A 14,183-nucleotide genomic window follows, 5' to 3' on the forward strand; every position below is an offset into this window, starting at 1 on the left:
GTACAGTATCTCTGGCCCTGCATAGGAATTTGATCAAATATAGAATGAACCTTAAATATATGTGTGTAAACTACTACTGTACTCCTCGGAGATTAAACAGGTCCTAAGATTCCCAAAAAAACATGGTTTCTTGAACATAACTGACAACAACAACACTCATCTTCATAAAATAAAGGATCATATCACAGTTTAATGTGTTTTTGTTCATACCAGATACACCCTTTCCAAGGCTTTCTCTTCCTTCTCGCTCGTTGGTTCTCTTGTGTGTGGTGTGCGTGTACGTGTGTGCGTATGTGTGTGTGTGCGTGTGTGCGTGCGTGCGTGCGTGCGTGTGTGCACAAGGTATTACTGTCCACGTGGTGACCAAAAATCCTCACGATAGCAAAACCTGAACGACTTGTGGGTCTGTGTATGTGTGTGTGTGTGTGTGTGTGTGTGTGCGCGTGCGTGTGCACGTGTCTGCGCGTGTGTGTGTGTGTGTGTGTGTGTGTGTGTGCCTGTGCACGTTTGCGTGCGTGTACTTGTTTGTTGTTTTTTTGCTCAGACTGACATAAGCGTGTGTGCGAGTAGAGTGGAGTGGAGTGACGCTCCGCTCCACGCGTCCCGTCCGTCCCGTCCCGTCTCAGTTGGGCCCCTTGAAGCAGTACACTCCGTACAGCTTGTGCTTCTTGTCGGGGAAGCCGTTGAACCTGACGGCCGCCTCCGTGGGGCTGCAGCGGCGCCGCGGGCGTGTGATGGGGTAGCGGACGCTGCCGTCGGCCAGCCAGCCGGCGTCGCAGCGGTCGAAGCCCAGCAGCTTCCAGGCGGCGTACATCTGGCCCACCTTGGCGATCTGCGCGCCGTCCCGCTGGCACGCGTGCACCGCCTCGTCGTACGTCAGCTTGGTGGGGTGGATCAGGTAGTAGAATCGACCTGAGGGGGGTAGCGATACCTTTTAACAGCGATACGATCATACGCATCACGATACACGGTTGGTTGACGATACGATACATGGACGATATTGGTTCATTATGGCAATACGCAGGCCCGGATTAACAATGGAATTTAGCGTAAACTCTGGATTGCCCGTATGACTTAAAACTGATTAAAACGTGGATTAAACAATGAAAACATAACTCGGGCAACTCGCGAACCGCAGGGGAAGTGTTCTACAATTAATTAACTCGAGCAACTCGTGTTTAGAAGTCAAAGTGTTAAAGAGTTCAGAAGCTGTGTTCATGATCAGGTCAGTGGCGTATCTACAATAAGCCTGTCCAAATCCATTTCTGCCAAAATCCATACACTGAGAAAAAAAGAGAGGACAAAAACAAGACCTGAGAACTATTAGTGGACAGCTGATTGGCCGTTGCGGTAGAGCGTGACCCTCAATCACCCATTGGAATGCAAATGTATGCCTTTCAGCCTTTGTATCCTACTGTCTGGCAGGTATATCTCTTTGAAAACCTTTAGTGCTACACTGATTGTGCGCGGGGAGACGACAATTAACTCATCTTGTCTGCCCAAAATGTAATTCCTGGAACGCCACTGGTTCACATTCACTCAAATAATAGACTCCAACCTGTTTCCGTCTCCTAAAAAGGCAGAGATGCCATGTCTTTCTTTTCATTTTGTCTTGGGTGATTTTGTACCTTTGTAGTTGGAAGTAAAGCAGAACACGTCGTATTGGTTCTTGTCCTTGTCTCGCAGGCCGTAGTTGCGGACCCCCGGCACGGTGTTCTTGCCTCCGCAGGGTTCCCTGGGGTTGGTGATGGGGTACTGGGCGGAGCCGTCGCTCAGCCAGCCGGCGTTGCACCAGTCCAGCCCTCCTCGCCACGCCTCGTACAGCTGGTCGAAGGACGCCACGATGGCGTCCTGGTCGCGACACGCCCGCTCGGCGTTGTAGAAGTTCAGGTTGTAGCGACCCAGTCGAGGGAAGTAGGGGAACACGATGCCTAGTGGGTTAGAAAGGCGTGAGACGAGATTTAGAAACATCTAGTTTCTTGTTTTCCAAAGCCCTATGTATTTATTTTTGAGGCCTTCCTATGTACAGCTTTTAGTGTGAGTGCAACACCAGCTTTATCCCCAACACAAACATTAAAGGAGCATTCAGTGATTTGGGTGATTTGGAAAACCACCCAGTCCGCCCCGGTAACAAAATGTGCACATGCACACGCACTACAGTGGGGGGAAGTGCAACAGGCCAACAGCATGTGCCCCCACTCGATCATGATTAGGAAAGTCCCTCTCATCCTGATTGGATGAAGGCTTTGCCACCCGCCACCAAAACTGAAACTAGGGTTTTTTTGACCCCAGGGGCTCACTGGGGACAGGGAGGAACTCCTTATATGGTCAGCACACTCTATGGTAGGGAGGATTATCCAAAAATAAGTGATATTTGAATGAAGTGAAATCACTGAATATACCTTTAAATGCCATTGACAATGAATGGACAATGTTGAGTGTGTAAACACAAACATTGCGTAACACAAACAACGGAGACGAAGGTGAGGACGCAAATTCTGACTGGCCGGAATTAGATGATGTATGATGATGATGTAAGAGCGCCCCTCAATTCACTCGGGTGTGATTCTTATTGTGCATTTAAAGACTGGAGACATTGTCCAAACTCTTTCTAATCTAAAGTCTGTCTCTGTTTGTAAATAGGTCTGTTGGGAGGGGAGAGGAGGAGAGGAGGGGAGGGGGGTATAGTTGATCTAAAGTCTGTCTCTGTTTGTAAATAGGTCTGTTGGGAGGGGAGAGGAGGAGAGGAGGGGAGGAGGGGAGGGGGGTATAGTTGATCTAAAGTCTGTCTCTGTTTGTAAATAGGTCTGTTGGGAGGGGAGAGGAGGAGAGGAGGGGAGGGGGGTATAGTTGGGAGGGGAGAGGAGGAGAGGAGGGGAGGGGGGTATAGTTGGTCTGTTGGGAGGGGAGAGGAGGAGAGGAGGGGAGGGGGGTATAGTTGGTCTGTTGGGAGGGGAGAGGAGGAGAGGAGGGGAGGGGGGTATAGTTGGTCTGTTGGGAGGGGAGAGGAGGAGAGGAGGGGAGGGGGGTATAGTTGGTCTGTTGGGAGGGGAGAGGAGGAGAGGAGGGGAGGGGGGTATAGTTGGGAGGGGAGAGGAGGAGAGGAGGGGAGGGGGGTATAGTTGGGAGGGGAGAGGAGGAGAGGAGGGGAGGGGGGTATAGTTGTAAATAGGTCTGTTGGGAGGGGAGAGGAGGAGAGGAGGGGAGGGGGGTATAGTTGTAAATAGGTCTGTTGGGAGGGGAGAGGAGGAGAGGAGGGGAGGGGGGTATAGTTGGAGGGGAGAGGAGGAGAGGAGTGGGAGGGGAGAGGAGGAGAGGAGGGGAGGGGGGTATAGTTGATCTAAAGTCTGTCTCTGTTTGTAAATAGGTCTGTTGGGAGGGGAGAGGAGGAGAGGAGGAGAGGAGGGGAGGGGGGTATAGTTGGGAGGGGAGAGGAGGAGGGGTTGGGAGGGGAGAGGAGGGGAGAGGAGGGGAGGGGGGTATAGTTGGTCTGTTGGGAGGGGAGAGGAGGAGAGGAGGGGAGGAGGGGAGGGGGGTATAGTTGTAAATAGGTCTGTTGGGAGGGGAGAGGAGGAGAGGAGGGGAGAGGAGGAGAGGAGGGGAGAGGAGGAGAGGAGGGGAGGGGGGGGGAGGGGGGTATAGTTGGGAGGGGAGAGGAGGAGAGGAGGGGAGGAGGGGAGGGGGGTATAGTTGGGAGGGGAGAGGAGGAGAGGAGGGGAGGGGAGGGGAGGGGGGTATAGTTGGGAGGGGAGAGGAGGAGAGGAGGGGAGGAGGGGAGGGGGGTATAGTTGGGAGGGGAGAGGAGGAGAGGAGGGGAGGGGGGTATAGTTGTAAATAGGTCTGTTGGGAGGGGAGAGGAGGAGAGGAGGGGAGAGGAGGAGAGGAGGGGAGAGGAGGAGAGGAGGGGAGGGGGGGGGAGGGGGGTATAGTTGGGAGGGGAGAGGAGGAGAGGAGGGGAGGAGGGGAGGGGGGTATAGTTGGGAGGGGAGAGGAGGAGAGGAGGGGAGGGGAGGGGAGGGGGGTATAGTTGGGAGGGGAGAGGAGGAGAGGAGGGGAGGAGGGGAGGGGGGTATAGTTGGGAGGGGAGAGGAGGAGAGGAGGGGAGGGGGGGGGAGGGGGGTATAGTTGGGAGGGGAGAGGAGGAGAGGAGGAGAGGAGGAGAGGAGGGGAGGAGGAGAGGAGGAGAGGAGGGGAGGGGGGGGGAGGGGGGTATAGTTGCTAAATTTAGTCCGACCACAACCCTGAGACTACCGGAGCACAAGGACAAGCTGCTCCAGCTTACAAGCTGAACGAACACTCAGTGAAACCAAACCATAAGAGCAAGTTCACCAAAATGTAAAGTGTTATGCTTTACACTACAGCATACTGTACATGGGCAACTGGCGGCCCAGGGGCCACATGCAGCCCCACCACCACTTAATGTGGCCCACAGGTTAATATCAGAATACTGATATATTATTGATTTCAGCTAATTATTACTAGTATTAAAATGTAATTGTCTTTTTTTTCCCATGTCCAATGTATTTGTATTTAGTTCATAAAGTTAACATATAACTATAACTAAATGCATTTGAAATTAAATAAAAAAGGTTACTTTTCAGGATTCCAATTCAAATAATAGCAAAAATAGCTGCAAGCTCGGCTATTTTTGCTACGACAGTGATATGCAATGTGTCCCTCTGGAGTGAGTGTGGAAATATAGTGTCCCTCTCCATCGTCACGCCTGCTTTACAGTGTTGGGGGCCGGGAATAGGCTCGCAGCGGCTTATATATATAAAATTGTGCTTCTTTTTTTTTTACCTTGGAGGTCCAGAGACACCACTGACGTTCCGTCTTCCAGGCCGTCGATGACCTCACACTTATATCTCCCATAATCCTCCAGGGTGAGCTCGGTGATGACCAGCGAGGCGTCCATGGGGGAGGAGCTCTGCAGATAGACGCGCCCGTGGAAGCGGCCGTAGCTCCTCTTGTGGAAGTCCATGGAGACGAAGACGTCCACCTGCAATACAACCACAAGGAGGCGCTCAACACATCTATCGCACAATGATCGATCGTCCTTGAAAGCCCCATACCAGGGGTGCCCAAAAGGTAGATCGCGATCTACCAGTAGATCACAGTATCAGAGATTAAAATAGGGTGCATTTTGCATCCCAAAACGCAGTTTATAGTTAAGGGACGCAATAAAACAACGACCTCTGCATCCACGGGATGCACTACTGTACTACTGTACTGTTTTTTATTCTAGTTTATTTTGCTAGCTTTAGTTATAATAATAATTTCTTCTTCTGTTTTCTACATGAATATAACCACATTATAACCATATAAAATGCAATGGGAGTTAAATGCTGCAATTTGTAAAAATGGCAAAATATGACTCCTAACGTTGTTGAAGTGGGACTCATAAAATGTCCCTGGGACTCATCTAAAAGACCATCCCTGCATCCCGGGACTCATTACATTGAAAACCTATTTACATCACTGCAGTATACATATAGGGCTGTGCAAGTAGACCACATGACATGCTCCTAAAATATATAATATAATAAAAAAACGTAAACGTAAAAGACACAAGTCATTTTACACTTTGTTGCATGCCGAAAATAGCCGATCTACAAGCTTGTAGATCGGCTATTTTCAGCAAGTGTAAAATCTGTCATTATGACGGCATCAAGGCCCGCACAAAATACATTTTAGTCGACTAAATCAACTGTAGATTTAGTCTACTAAAACTGATATTTATTTGACTAAAACTAGACTAACACTACAACATTCCAGGTGACTAAAATGTAACTAAAACTAAATGAAAACTATTCAAAAGACTATAACTAAAAACTAAGATAAAAAAAATGAACAGTGTGACCTCCTTCAGGTAGTCTGCGGTCAGCTTGGTCCATTTGATCCTCATCTTGGGGTTGGGCGCCAGTGACTCTTCCCTTTGTATCTTGCATGGTAAGGTGGCGTTTCCCCCTCGCTGTGACACCACCTTGGTGTGCTCCGAGAGCACCGACAACTGAGGGCCATTCTCTGCAACGAGAGAGCTAACGGTTATTACGGCACAGCTGGTTGTGGACATCACTTTTACTTTTTATCAGCAGCATGACATGGTTGCAGGTATTCAGAGCAAACCGAGAGAATAGGTACACGATGGTTCAACTTAATTCGTAAGCCATAGCCATACCAATTGCAAAGTAAAAGGCATGTGAAGGCATGGCTAAGGGAAGTAGTGGTGCTGGGGGGGGGCTGGCCTCCCCCCAGGCACAGCTCCCCTTGGACAGGAGGGGGAAAATAATAATAATTTAAATCAAAACTATTTTCTGTTACTAGGCCTAATAATAAATATGCTGTATTTGTTTGTTTGTTCATATAACTTGTGTGCGTGTGGAGAGGTAAAGTAAAAGCCACTTTTTTGCGTGAAAATGCGCGTGCACCCCCTCCTAAACGTTCAGCAGCTCTTACTGAAAATACAGTATGTTCCCGCGGCCCTGTGTGAAGGGAAAAACTAAACTGCATATAGATTAACACAAATATATATTAAAATCTAAACTACCTCGACATGTCCATGACAGAATCGGTCAATATATTGTATAGCAGCATACATTCTCAAGTGCAATATCATTGGCCTGTTACATACATCTGTCTGTCTCCCTGCCTGTCCACGATGAGAGACAGCTGTCTCCCTGCCTGTCCAACGGTGAGAGACAGCTGTCTGTCTCCCTGCCTGTCCAACGGTGAGAGACAGCTGTCTCCCTGCCTGTCCAACGGTGAGAGACAGCTGTCTCCCTGCCTGTCCAACGATGAGAGACAGCTGTCTCCCTGCCTGTCCAACGATGAGAGACAGCTGTCTCCCTGCCTGTCCACGATGAGAGACAGCTGTCTCCCTGCCTGTCCACGATGAGAGACAGCTGTCTCCCTGCCTGTCCAGCGATGAGAGACAGCTGTCTCCCTGCCTGTCCAACGATGAGAGACAGCTGTCTCCCTGCCTGTCCACGATGAGAGACAGCTGTCTCCCTGCCTGTCCAGCGATGAGAGACAGCTGTCTCCCTGCCTGTCCAACGATGAGAGACAGCTGTCTCCCTGCCTGTCCACGATGAGAGACAGTCTGTCTCCCTGTCTGTCCACGATGAGAGACAGCTGTCTCCCTGCCTGTCCAACGATGAGAGACAGCTGTCTGTCTCCCTGCCTGTCCAACGATGAGAGACAGCTGTCTCCCTGCCTGTCCAACGATGAGAGACAGGCTGTCTCCCTGCCTGTCCAACGATGAGAGACAGCTGTCTCCCTGCCTGTCCACGATGAGAGACAGGCTGTCTCCCTGCCTGTCCACGGTGAGAGACAGGCTGTCTCCCTGCCTGTCCACGGTGAGAGACAGGCTGTCTCCCTGCCTGTCCACACTGAGAGACAGACAGCTGTCTCCCTGCCTGTCCAACGATGAGAGACAGCTGTCTCCCTGCCTGTCCAACGATGAGAGAGAGCTGTCTGTCTCCCTGCCTGTCCACACTGAGAGACAGGCTGTCTCCCTGCCTGTCCAACGATGAGAGACAGCTGTCTCCCTGCCTGTCCAACAATGAGAGACAGCTGTCTCCCTGCCTGTCCAACGGTGAGAGACAGCTGTCTCCCTGCCTGTCCAACGGTGAGAGACAGCTGTCTCCCTGCCTGTCCAACGGTGAGAGACAGCTGTCTCCCTGTCTGTCCAACGGTGAGAGACAGCTGTCTCCCTGCCTGTCCAACGGTGAGAGACAGCTGTCTCCCTGTCTGTCCAACGATGAGAGACAGGCTGTCTCCCTGCCTGTCCAACGATGAGAGACAGCTGTCTCCCTGTCTGTCCAACGATGAGAGACAGCTGTCTCCCTGCCTGTCTGTCCAACGATGAGAGACAGCTGTCTCCCTGTCTGTCCAACGATGAGAGACAGCTGTCTCCCTGCCTGTCTGTCTGTCCAACGATGAGAGACAGCTGTCTCCCTGCCTGTCCAACGATGAGAGACAGCTGTCTCCCTGCCTGTCCAACGATGAGAGACAGCTGTCTCCCTGCCTGTCCAACGATGAGAGACAGCTGTCTCCCTGCCTGTCCACGATGAGAGACAGCTGTCTCCCTGCCTGTCCACGATGAGAGACAGCTGTCTCCCTGCCTGTCCACGATGAGAGACAGCTGTCTCTCTGCCTGTCCAACGATGAGAGACAGCTGTCTCCCTGCATGTCCACGGTGAGAGACAGGCTGTCTCCCTGTCTGTCCACACTGAGAGACAGACAGCTGTCTCCCTGCCTGTCCACAGTGGACAGACCGCCCACGGTGGACAGACAGGTCAATAGAAGGAGCACATTCAAGTGAGAGACTCATTATGCTGAAATGAGAGGCACAGCCTGGTCATTATACTGCCTGCTGTGGCCATTAAAAACTTTAACACTCAGCTGGCATTAATTGATTTGATTTGATTTGATTTGACATATTGCTTATTGCCCTCTGTGTTATGATTTGCTGATGAGAGCAGCTGTAGATTACAATTTCCTCCTGAGGATCAATACAGTATTTCCTTTAGATGTACTGTAATGCTGTATTACTGGTAATAGATGGGCAGGCAAGACTTTAAGTATAGTAATAATTGTGTTCCATGCAGTTGTGGTTGGGGTACAGCGCAGGTACAGCAGGGGTTCTCAATGTTTTTGGCTGGGGAACCCCGGAAATGCTTTGGCCATGTCTCGGGACCCCCGCCCCGCCCCCCTCCCCGCCCCCAATACAAACTGACTGCAAAAATAACCTTAATAATAGAGAAAATATAGCATAAATAAATACTGAAACCAGATGAAAGTGTATGGATGTACTCTGTGTACTGTGTAAACTCTTCATTTCCATTTTCCAGCCATTCACTTGCAAAAGAATAATAATTTGGGGACCCCCCAAAATAATTTTGCGATCCCCCCTAGGGGTCGCGACCCACGGGTTGAGAACCCCTGTGCTACAGTACCATTGCACATATACTGTACTGTAGTGTAGCCTATATAGAATCTGTCCTCGGCATCCTCTGAATCTCCCCCCTGGGTAAAATAATGTATCTATTCTACCCAGGGGAGCGGTTCAGGGCTAAGTGCCTTGCTCAGGGTCAGATAGATTGGGCAGGCCGGGGAGGGGGAGGATGAGGGGGGGGGGGGACCTTTGATCTTGCAACTCCCAGGTGGCCTCTCTCTCTCTACCCATTCAGTTATGGCCCGTAACTCTTAACCGTGGAGACATAGTTAAGAAGTTCTCTTCTCTTCTATCAGTCTGTGTGTGTGTGTGTGTGTGTGTGTGTGTGTGTGTGTGTGTGTGTGTGTGTGTGTGTGTGTGTGTGTGTGTGTGTGTGTGTGTGTGTGTGTGTGTGTGTGTGTGTGTGTGTGTGTGTGTGTGCGCGCGCCTCTGTCTGTCTGTCTGTCTGTCTGTCTGTCTGTCTGTCTGTCTGTCTGTCTGTCCCTATCAACTCTAACTAACTCTAACTCTACTATCTTCCTATATCCACCAATCACAAACGATTATACAATGATATATCTTCCTAAGCATCACCAATCACAATCTGTCATACAAGGATATTTTCTTCCTATATCCACCAATCGCAATCTGTTATTTACAATGATACTATTTTCCTATGAACTAATCATAAGCAACTGTCCATACAATGATATACAGAAAGAAAGCTATGGCCCCGCCCCCGGGGTCTAGTTATCAGCTCCTCATTTCAGTTCAGTTTCAACAACAACTATTGTCTAATCACATCCTCTAATCACATCGTCCAATCACAGTCCCTAATCAAATTCTCTACAAGCTTTATAGTCGCTCTTCATTTTCTGCTTCATTGATTTCTTTAAGAATGTAAAGAAGTCAATACAAATAATCTCTGGTGGATTACATAATATAACGCAGTACGGTAAAGTAGAGTGGCAGGCATACACAGGCAGACAGACAGGCATACAGGCAGACAGACAGGCAGACGGGCAGGCATACAGGCAGACAGACAGGCATACAGGCAGACAGACAGGCAGACGGGCATACAGGCAGACGGGCAGACAGACAGGCATACAGGCAGACAGACAGGCATACAGGCAGACAGACAGGCAGACGGGCATACAGGCAGACGGGCAGACAGACAGGCATACAGGCAGACAGACAGGCATACAGGCAGACAGACAGGCAGACGGGCAGACAGACAGGCATACAGGCAGACAGACAGGCATACAGGCAGACAGACAGGCATACAGGCAGGCAGACAGGCATACAGGCAGACAGACGGGCATACAGGCAGACGGGCATGCATACAGGCAGACGGGCATGCATACAGGCAGACACACAGGCAGACAGACAGGCATACACAGGCAGACAGACAGGCAGACGGGCAGGCATACAGGCATACAGGCAGACAGACAGGCATACAGGCAGACAGACAGGCATACAGGCAGACAGACAGGCATACAGGCAGACAGACAGGCATACAGGCAGACAGACAGGCATACAGGCAGACGGGCAGGCATACAGGCAGACAGACAGACAGACAGACAGACAGACAGACAGACAGACAGACAGACAGACAGACAGACAGACAGACAGACAGACAGACAGACAGACAGAACACAATTCGCACACACAATTCTTCACACATTTAGATGTGGGCAATAATGTGCGTGTGTGCATGCGTGCGTGTGTGCGTGCGTGCGTGCTTGTCATCAAATTAAAGTCGTTTAAACATGAAGCTCTTCAAACCTACCGTATTTAAATTGAGATTAATGTGTGAGACAAATAGAACAATATATCCAATTATCTACCCCCGCCCCCACCCCCCCACCCCCCCTCTCCTCTCAGTCCCCTCAGATATCAGGATGATATATGGGTCTGTAACTAACACTATACAAATGGAACCAAATGGATCCTTATTGTGGGTGGACAAATATTCGTGGCCTGAACTGGGGGTGCTTGACATGAAAAGGCGTGAGAATGACTTTCTCCTCATCATCATAATGACAAACATGTTTTTATTCAAATAGCATAATTAGAGAGTTTGTGTTTTCTTTTAACTCCTCGTAAGAGGGGAATAACAAGTTTGATGGAAACCGGCTGGAGGATATTATGATAAACACTGTTTTACTGTGTACAGTAAGTATGAAATGTACTGGCGTTGAAATCCTAGCATTATGCAAAGAATGAATAATTCACTCACTATTTGCATAAACAGCCTACTGTTTGAACTCACTTCTTGGGGGTCACAATTCCGCACGCACGCACGCACGCACGCACGCACGCACGCACGCACGCACGCACGCACGCACGCACGCACGCACGCACGCACGCACGCACACGCACACACACACACACACACACACAGAACATGGCGACATAGTTCCCTGCTTGTACCTTGGACGTAGATGGTTCTAGAGAGCTCCAGGTCAGGGTACAGTGCGTCTAGGTTGCTTGCCGCCACACTCAGTGAGACGACACAGGAGGCGCACAGGAGGAGCACAGGAATCATCTTGGTTCACCAGGCTGGGCTCCGATCGCTGCAGAGAGACAGAGACAGCGTCAGAGACACTGCATGTGTTATAGTGTCGCCTCACCGCAGAGCAAATAACGCTGTCAGCTTGCAGATCGTCTTGTGTGACACAGCGTACAACCAGGTATAAAGTGCTTATCTCTACAAGGCACTCAATAATCTGATCTTCTCCAACATTATGTCCCCTCCAGTTCCCCCATGCAGGTCCAGTGAAGCCAACCTCCTATGTTCTCCCCGTGTCCCCTATAGGGTAGGTACCCTCACATGTTCTCCCCGTGTCCCCTATATAGGGTAGGTACCCTCACATGTTCTCCCCGTGTCCCCTATAGGGTAGGTACCCTCACATGTTCTCCCCGTGTCCCCTATAGGGTAGGTACCCTCACATGTTCTCCCCGTGTCCCCTATAGGGTAGGTACCCTCACATGTTCTCCCCTTGTCCCCTAGGGTAGGTACCCTCACATGTTCTTCCCGTGTCCCCTAGGGTAGGTACCCTCAAATGTTCTCCCCGTGTCCCCTAGGGTAGGTACACTCACATGTTCTCCCGTGTCCCCTATAGGGTAGGTACCCTCACATGTTCTCCCGTGTCCCCTAGGGTAGGTACCCTCACATGTTCTCCCCGTGTCCCCTATAGGGTAGGTACCCTCACATGTTCTCCCCGTGTCCCCTATATAGGGTAGGTACCCTCACATGTTCTCCCCGTGTCCCCTATAGGGTAGGTACCCTCACATGTTCTCCCCGTGTCCCCTATAGGGTAGGTACCCTCACATGTTCTCCCAGTGTCCCCTATAGGGTAGGTACCCTCACATGTTCTCCCGTGTCCCCTATAGGGTAGGTACCCTCACATGTTCTCCCGTGTCCCCTAGGGTAGGTACCCTCACATGTTCTCCCCGTGTCCCCTAGGGTAGGTACCCTCACATGTTCTCCCGTGTCCCCTAGGGTAGGTACCCTCACATGTTCTCTCTGTGTCCCCTATAGGGTAGGTACCCTTGCATGTTCTCCCCGTGTCCCCTAGGGTAGGTACCCTCACATGTTCTCCCCGTGTCCCCTAGGGTAGGTACCCTCACATGTTCTCCCAGTGTCCCCTATAGGGTAGGTACCCTCACATGTTCTCCCCGTGTCCCCTAGGGTAGGTACCCTCACATGTTCTCCCCGTGTCCCCTAGGGTAGGTACCCTCACATGTTCTCCCTGTGTCCCCTAGGGTAGGTACACTCACATGTTCTCCCTGTGTCCCCTATAGGGTAGGTACCCTCACATGTTCTCCCCGTGTCCCCTAGGGTAGGTACCCTCACATGTTCTCCCTGTGTCCCCTAGGGTAGGTACCCTCACATGTTCTCCCCGTGTCCCCTAGGGTAGGTACCCTCACATGTTCTCCCTGTGTCCCCTAGGGTATAGGTACCCTCACATGTTCTCCCTGTGTCCCCTATAGGGTAGGTACCCTCACATGTTCTCCCCGTGTCCCCTAGGGTAGGTACCCTCACATGTTCTCCCTGTGTCCCCTATAGGGTATAGGTACCCTCACATGTTCTCCCCGTGTCCCCTAGGGTAGGTAGTGGTACCCTCACATGTTCTCCCCGTGTCCCCTAGGGTAGGTACCCTCACATGTTCTCCCTGTGTCCCCTATAGGGTATAGGTACCCTCACATGTTCTCCCTGTGTCCCCTAGGGTAGGTAGTGGTACCCTCACATGTTCTCCCTGTGTCCCCTATAGGGTATAGGTACCCTCACATGTTCTCCCTGTGTCCCCTAGGGTAGGTAGTGGTACCCTCACATGTTCTCCCCGTGTCCCCTAGGGTAGGTACCCTCACATGTTCTCCCTGTGTCCCCTATAGGGTATAGGTACCCTCACATGTTCTCCCTGTGTCCCCTAGGGTATAGGTACCCTCACATGTTCTCCCCGTGTCCCCTATAGGGTAGGTACCCTCACATGTTCTCCCCGTGTCCCCTAGGGTAGGTACCCTCACATGTTCTCCCAGTGTCCCCTATAGGGTAGGTACCCTCACATGTTCTCCCCGTGTCCCCTATGGTAGGTACCCTCACATGTTCTCCCCGTGTCCCCTAGGGTAGGTACCCTCACATGTTCTCCCTGTGTCCCCTAGGGTAGGTACCCTCACATGTTCTCCCTGTGTCCCCTATAGGGTAGGTACCCTCACATGTTCTCCCCTTGTCCCCTAGGGTAGGTACCCTCACATGTTCTCCCCGTGTCCCCTAGGGTAGGTACCCTCACATGTTCTCCCCGTGTCCCCTAGGGTAGGTACCCTCACATGTTCTCCCTGTGTCCCCTATAGGGTATAGGTACCCTCACATGTTCTCCCCGTGTCCCCTATAGGGTAGGTACCCTCACATGTTCTCCCTGTGTCCCCTATAGGGTAGGTACCCTCACATGTTCTCCCTGTGTCCCCTATAGGGTAGGTACCCTCACATGTTCTCCCCGTGTCCCCTATAGGGTAGGTACCCTCACATGTTCTCCCTGTGTCCCCTATAGGGTAGGTACCCTCACATGTTCTCCCTGTGTCCCCTATAGGGTAGGTACCCTCACATGTTCTCCCTGTGTCCCCTATAGGGTAGGTACCCTCACATGTTCTCCCCGTGTCCCCTATAGGGTAGGTACCCTCACATGTTCTCCCTGTGTCCCCTATAGGGTAGGTACCCTCACATGTTCTCCCTGTGTCCCCTATAGGG

At 51.2% G+C, this 14,183-nt stretch overlaps 1 protein-coding gene across 1 annotated transcript; it reads right to left on the reverse strand.

Annotated features, from left to right (window-relative positions):
• Positions 1 to 305: 305 nt before the first annotated feature.
• hapln1b (hyaluronan and proteoglycan link protein 1b) lies at positions 306 to 11,483 on the reverse strand (the record flags this gene model as incomplete). Its single annotated transcript, XM_079524773.1, has 5 exons — positions 306 to 912; positions 1,629 to 1,931; positions 4,801 to 4,999; positions 5,861 to 6,024; positions 11,369 to 11,483. 5 exons carry the CDS (start codon positions 11,481 to 11,483, stop codon positions 623 to 625), a joined length of 1,071 nt encoding a protein of 356 aa, XP_079380899.1. The 3' UTR covers positions 306 to 622.
• Positions 11,484 to 14,183: the final 2,700 nt, after the last annotated feature.

This window comes from Electrona antarctica (genome assembly GCF_951216825.1).
Source record: "Electrona antarctica genome assembly, chromosome: 16".
Lineage (NCBI taxonomy): Eukaryota > Metazoa > Chordata > Actinopteri > Myctophiformes > Myctophidae > Electrona > Electrona antarctica.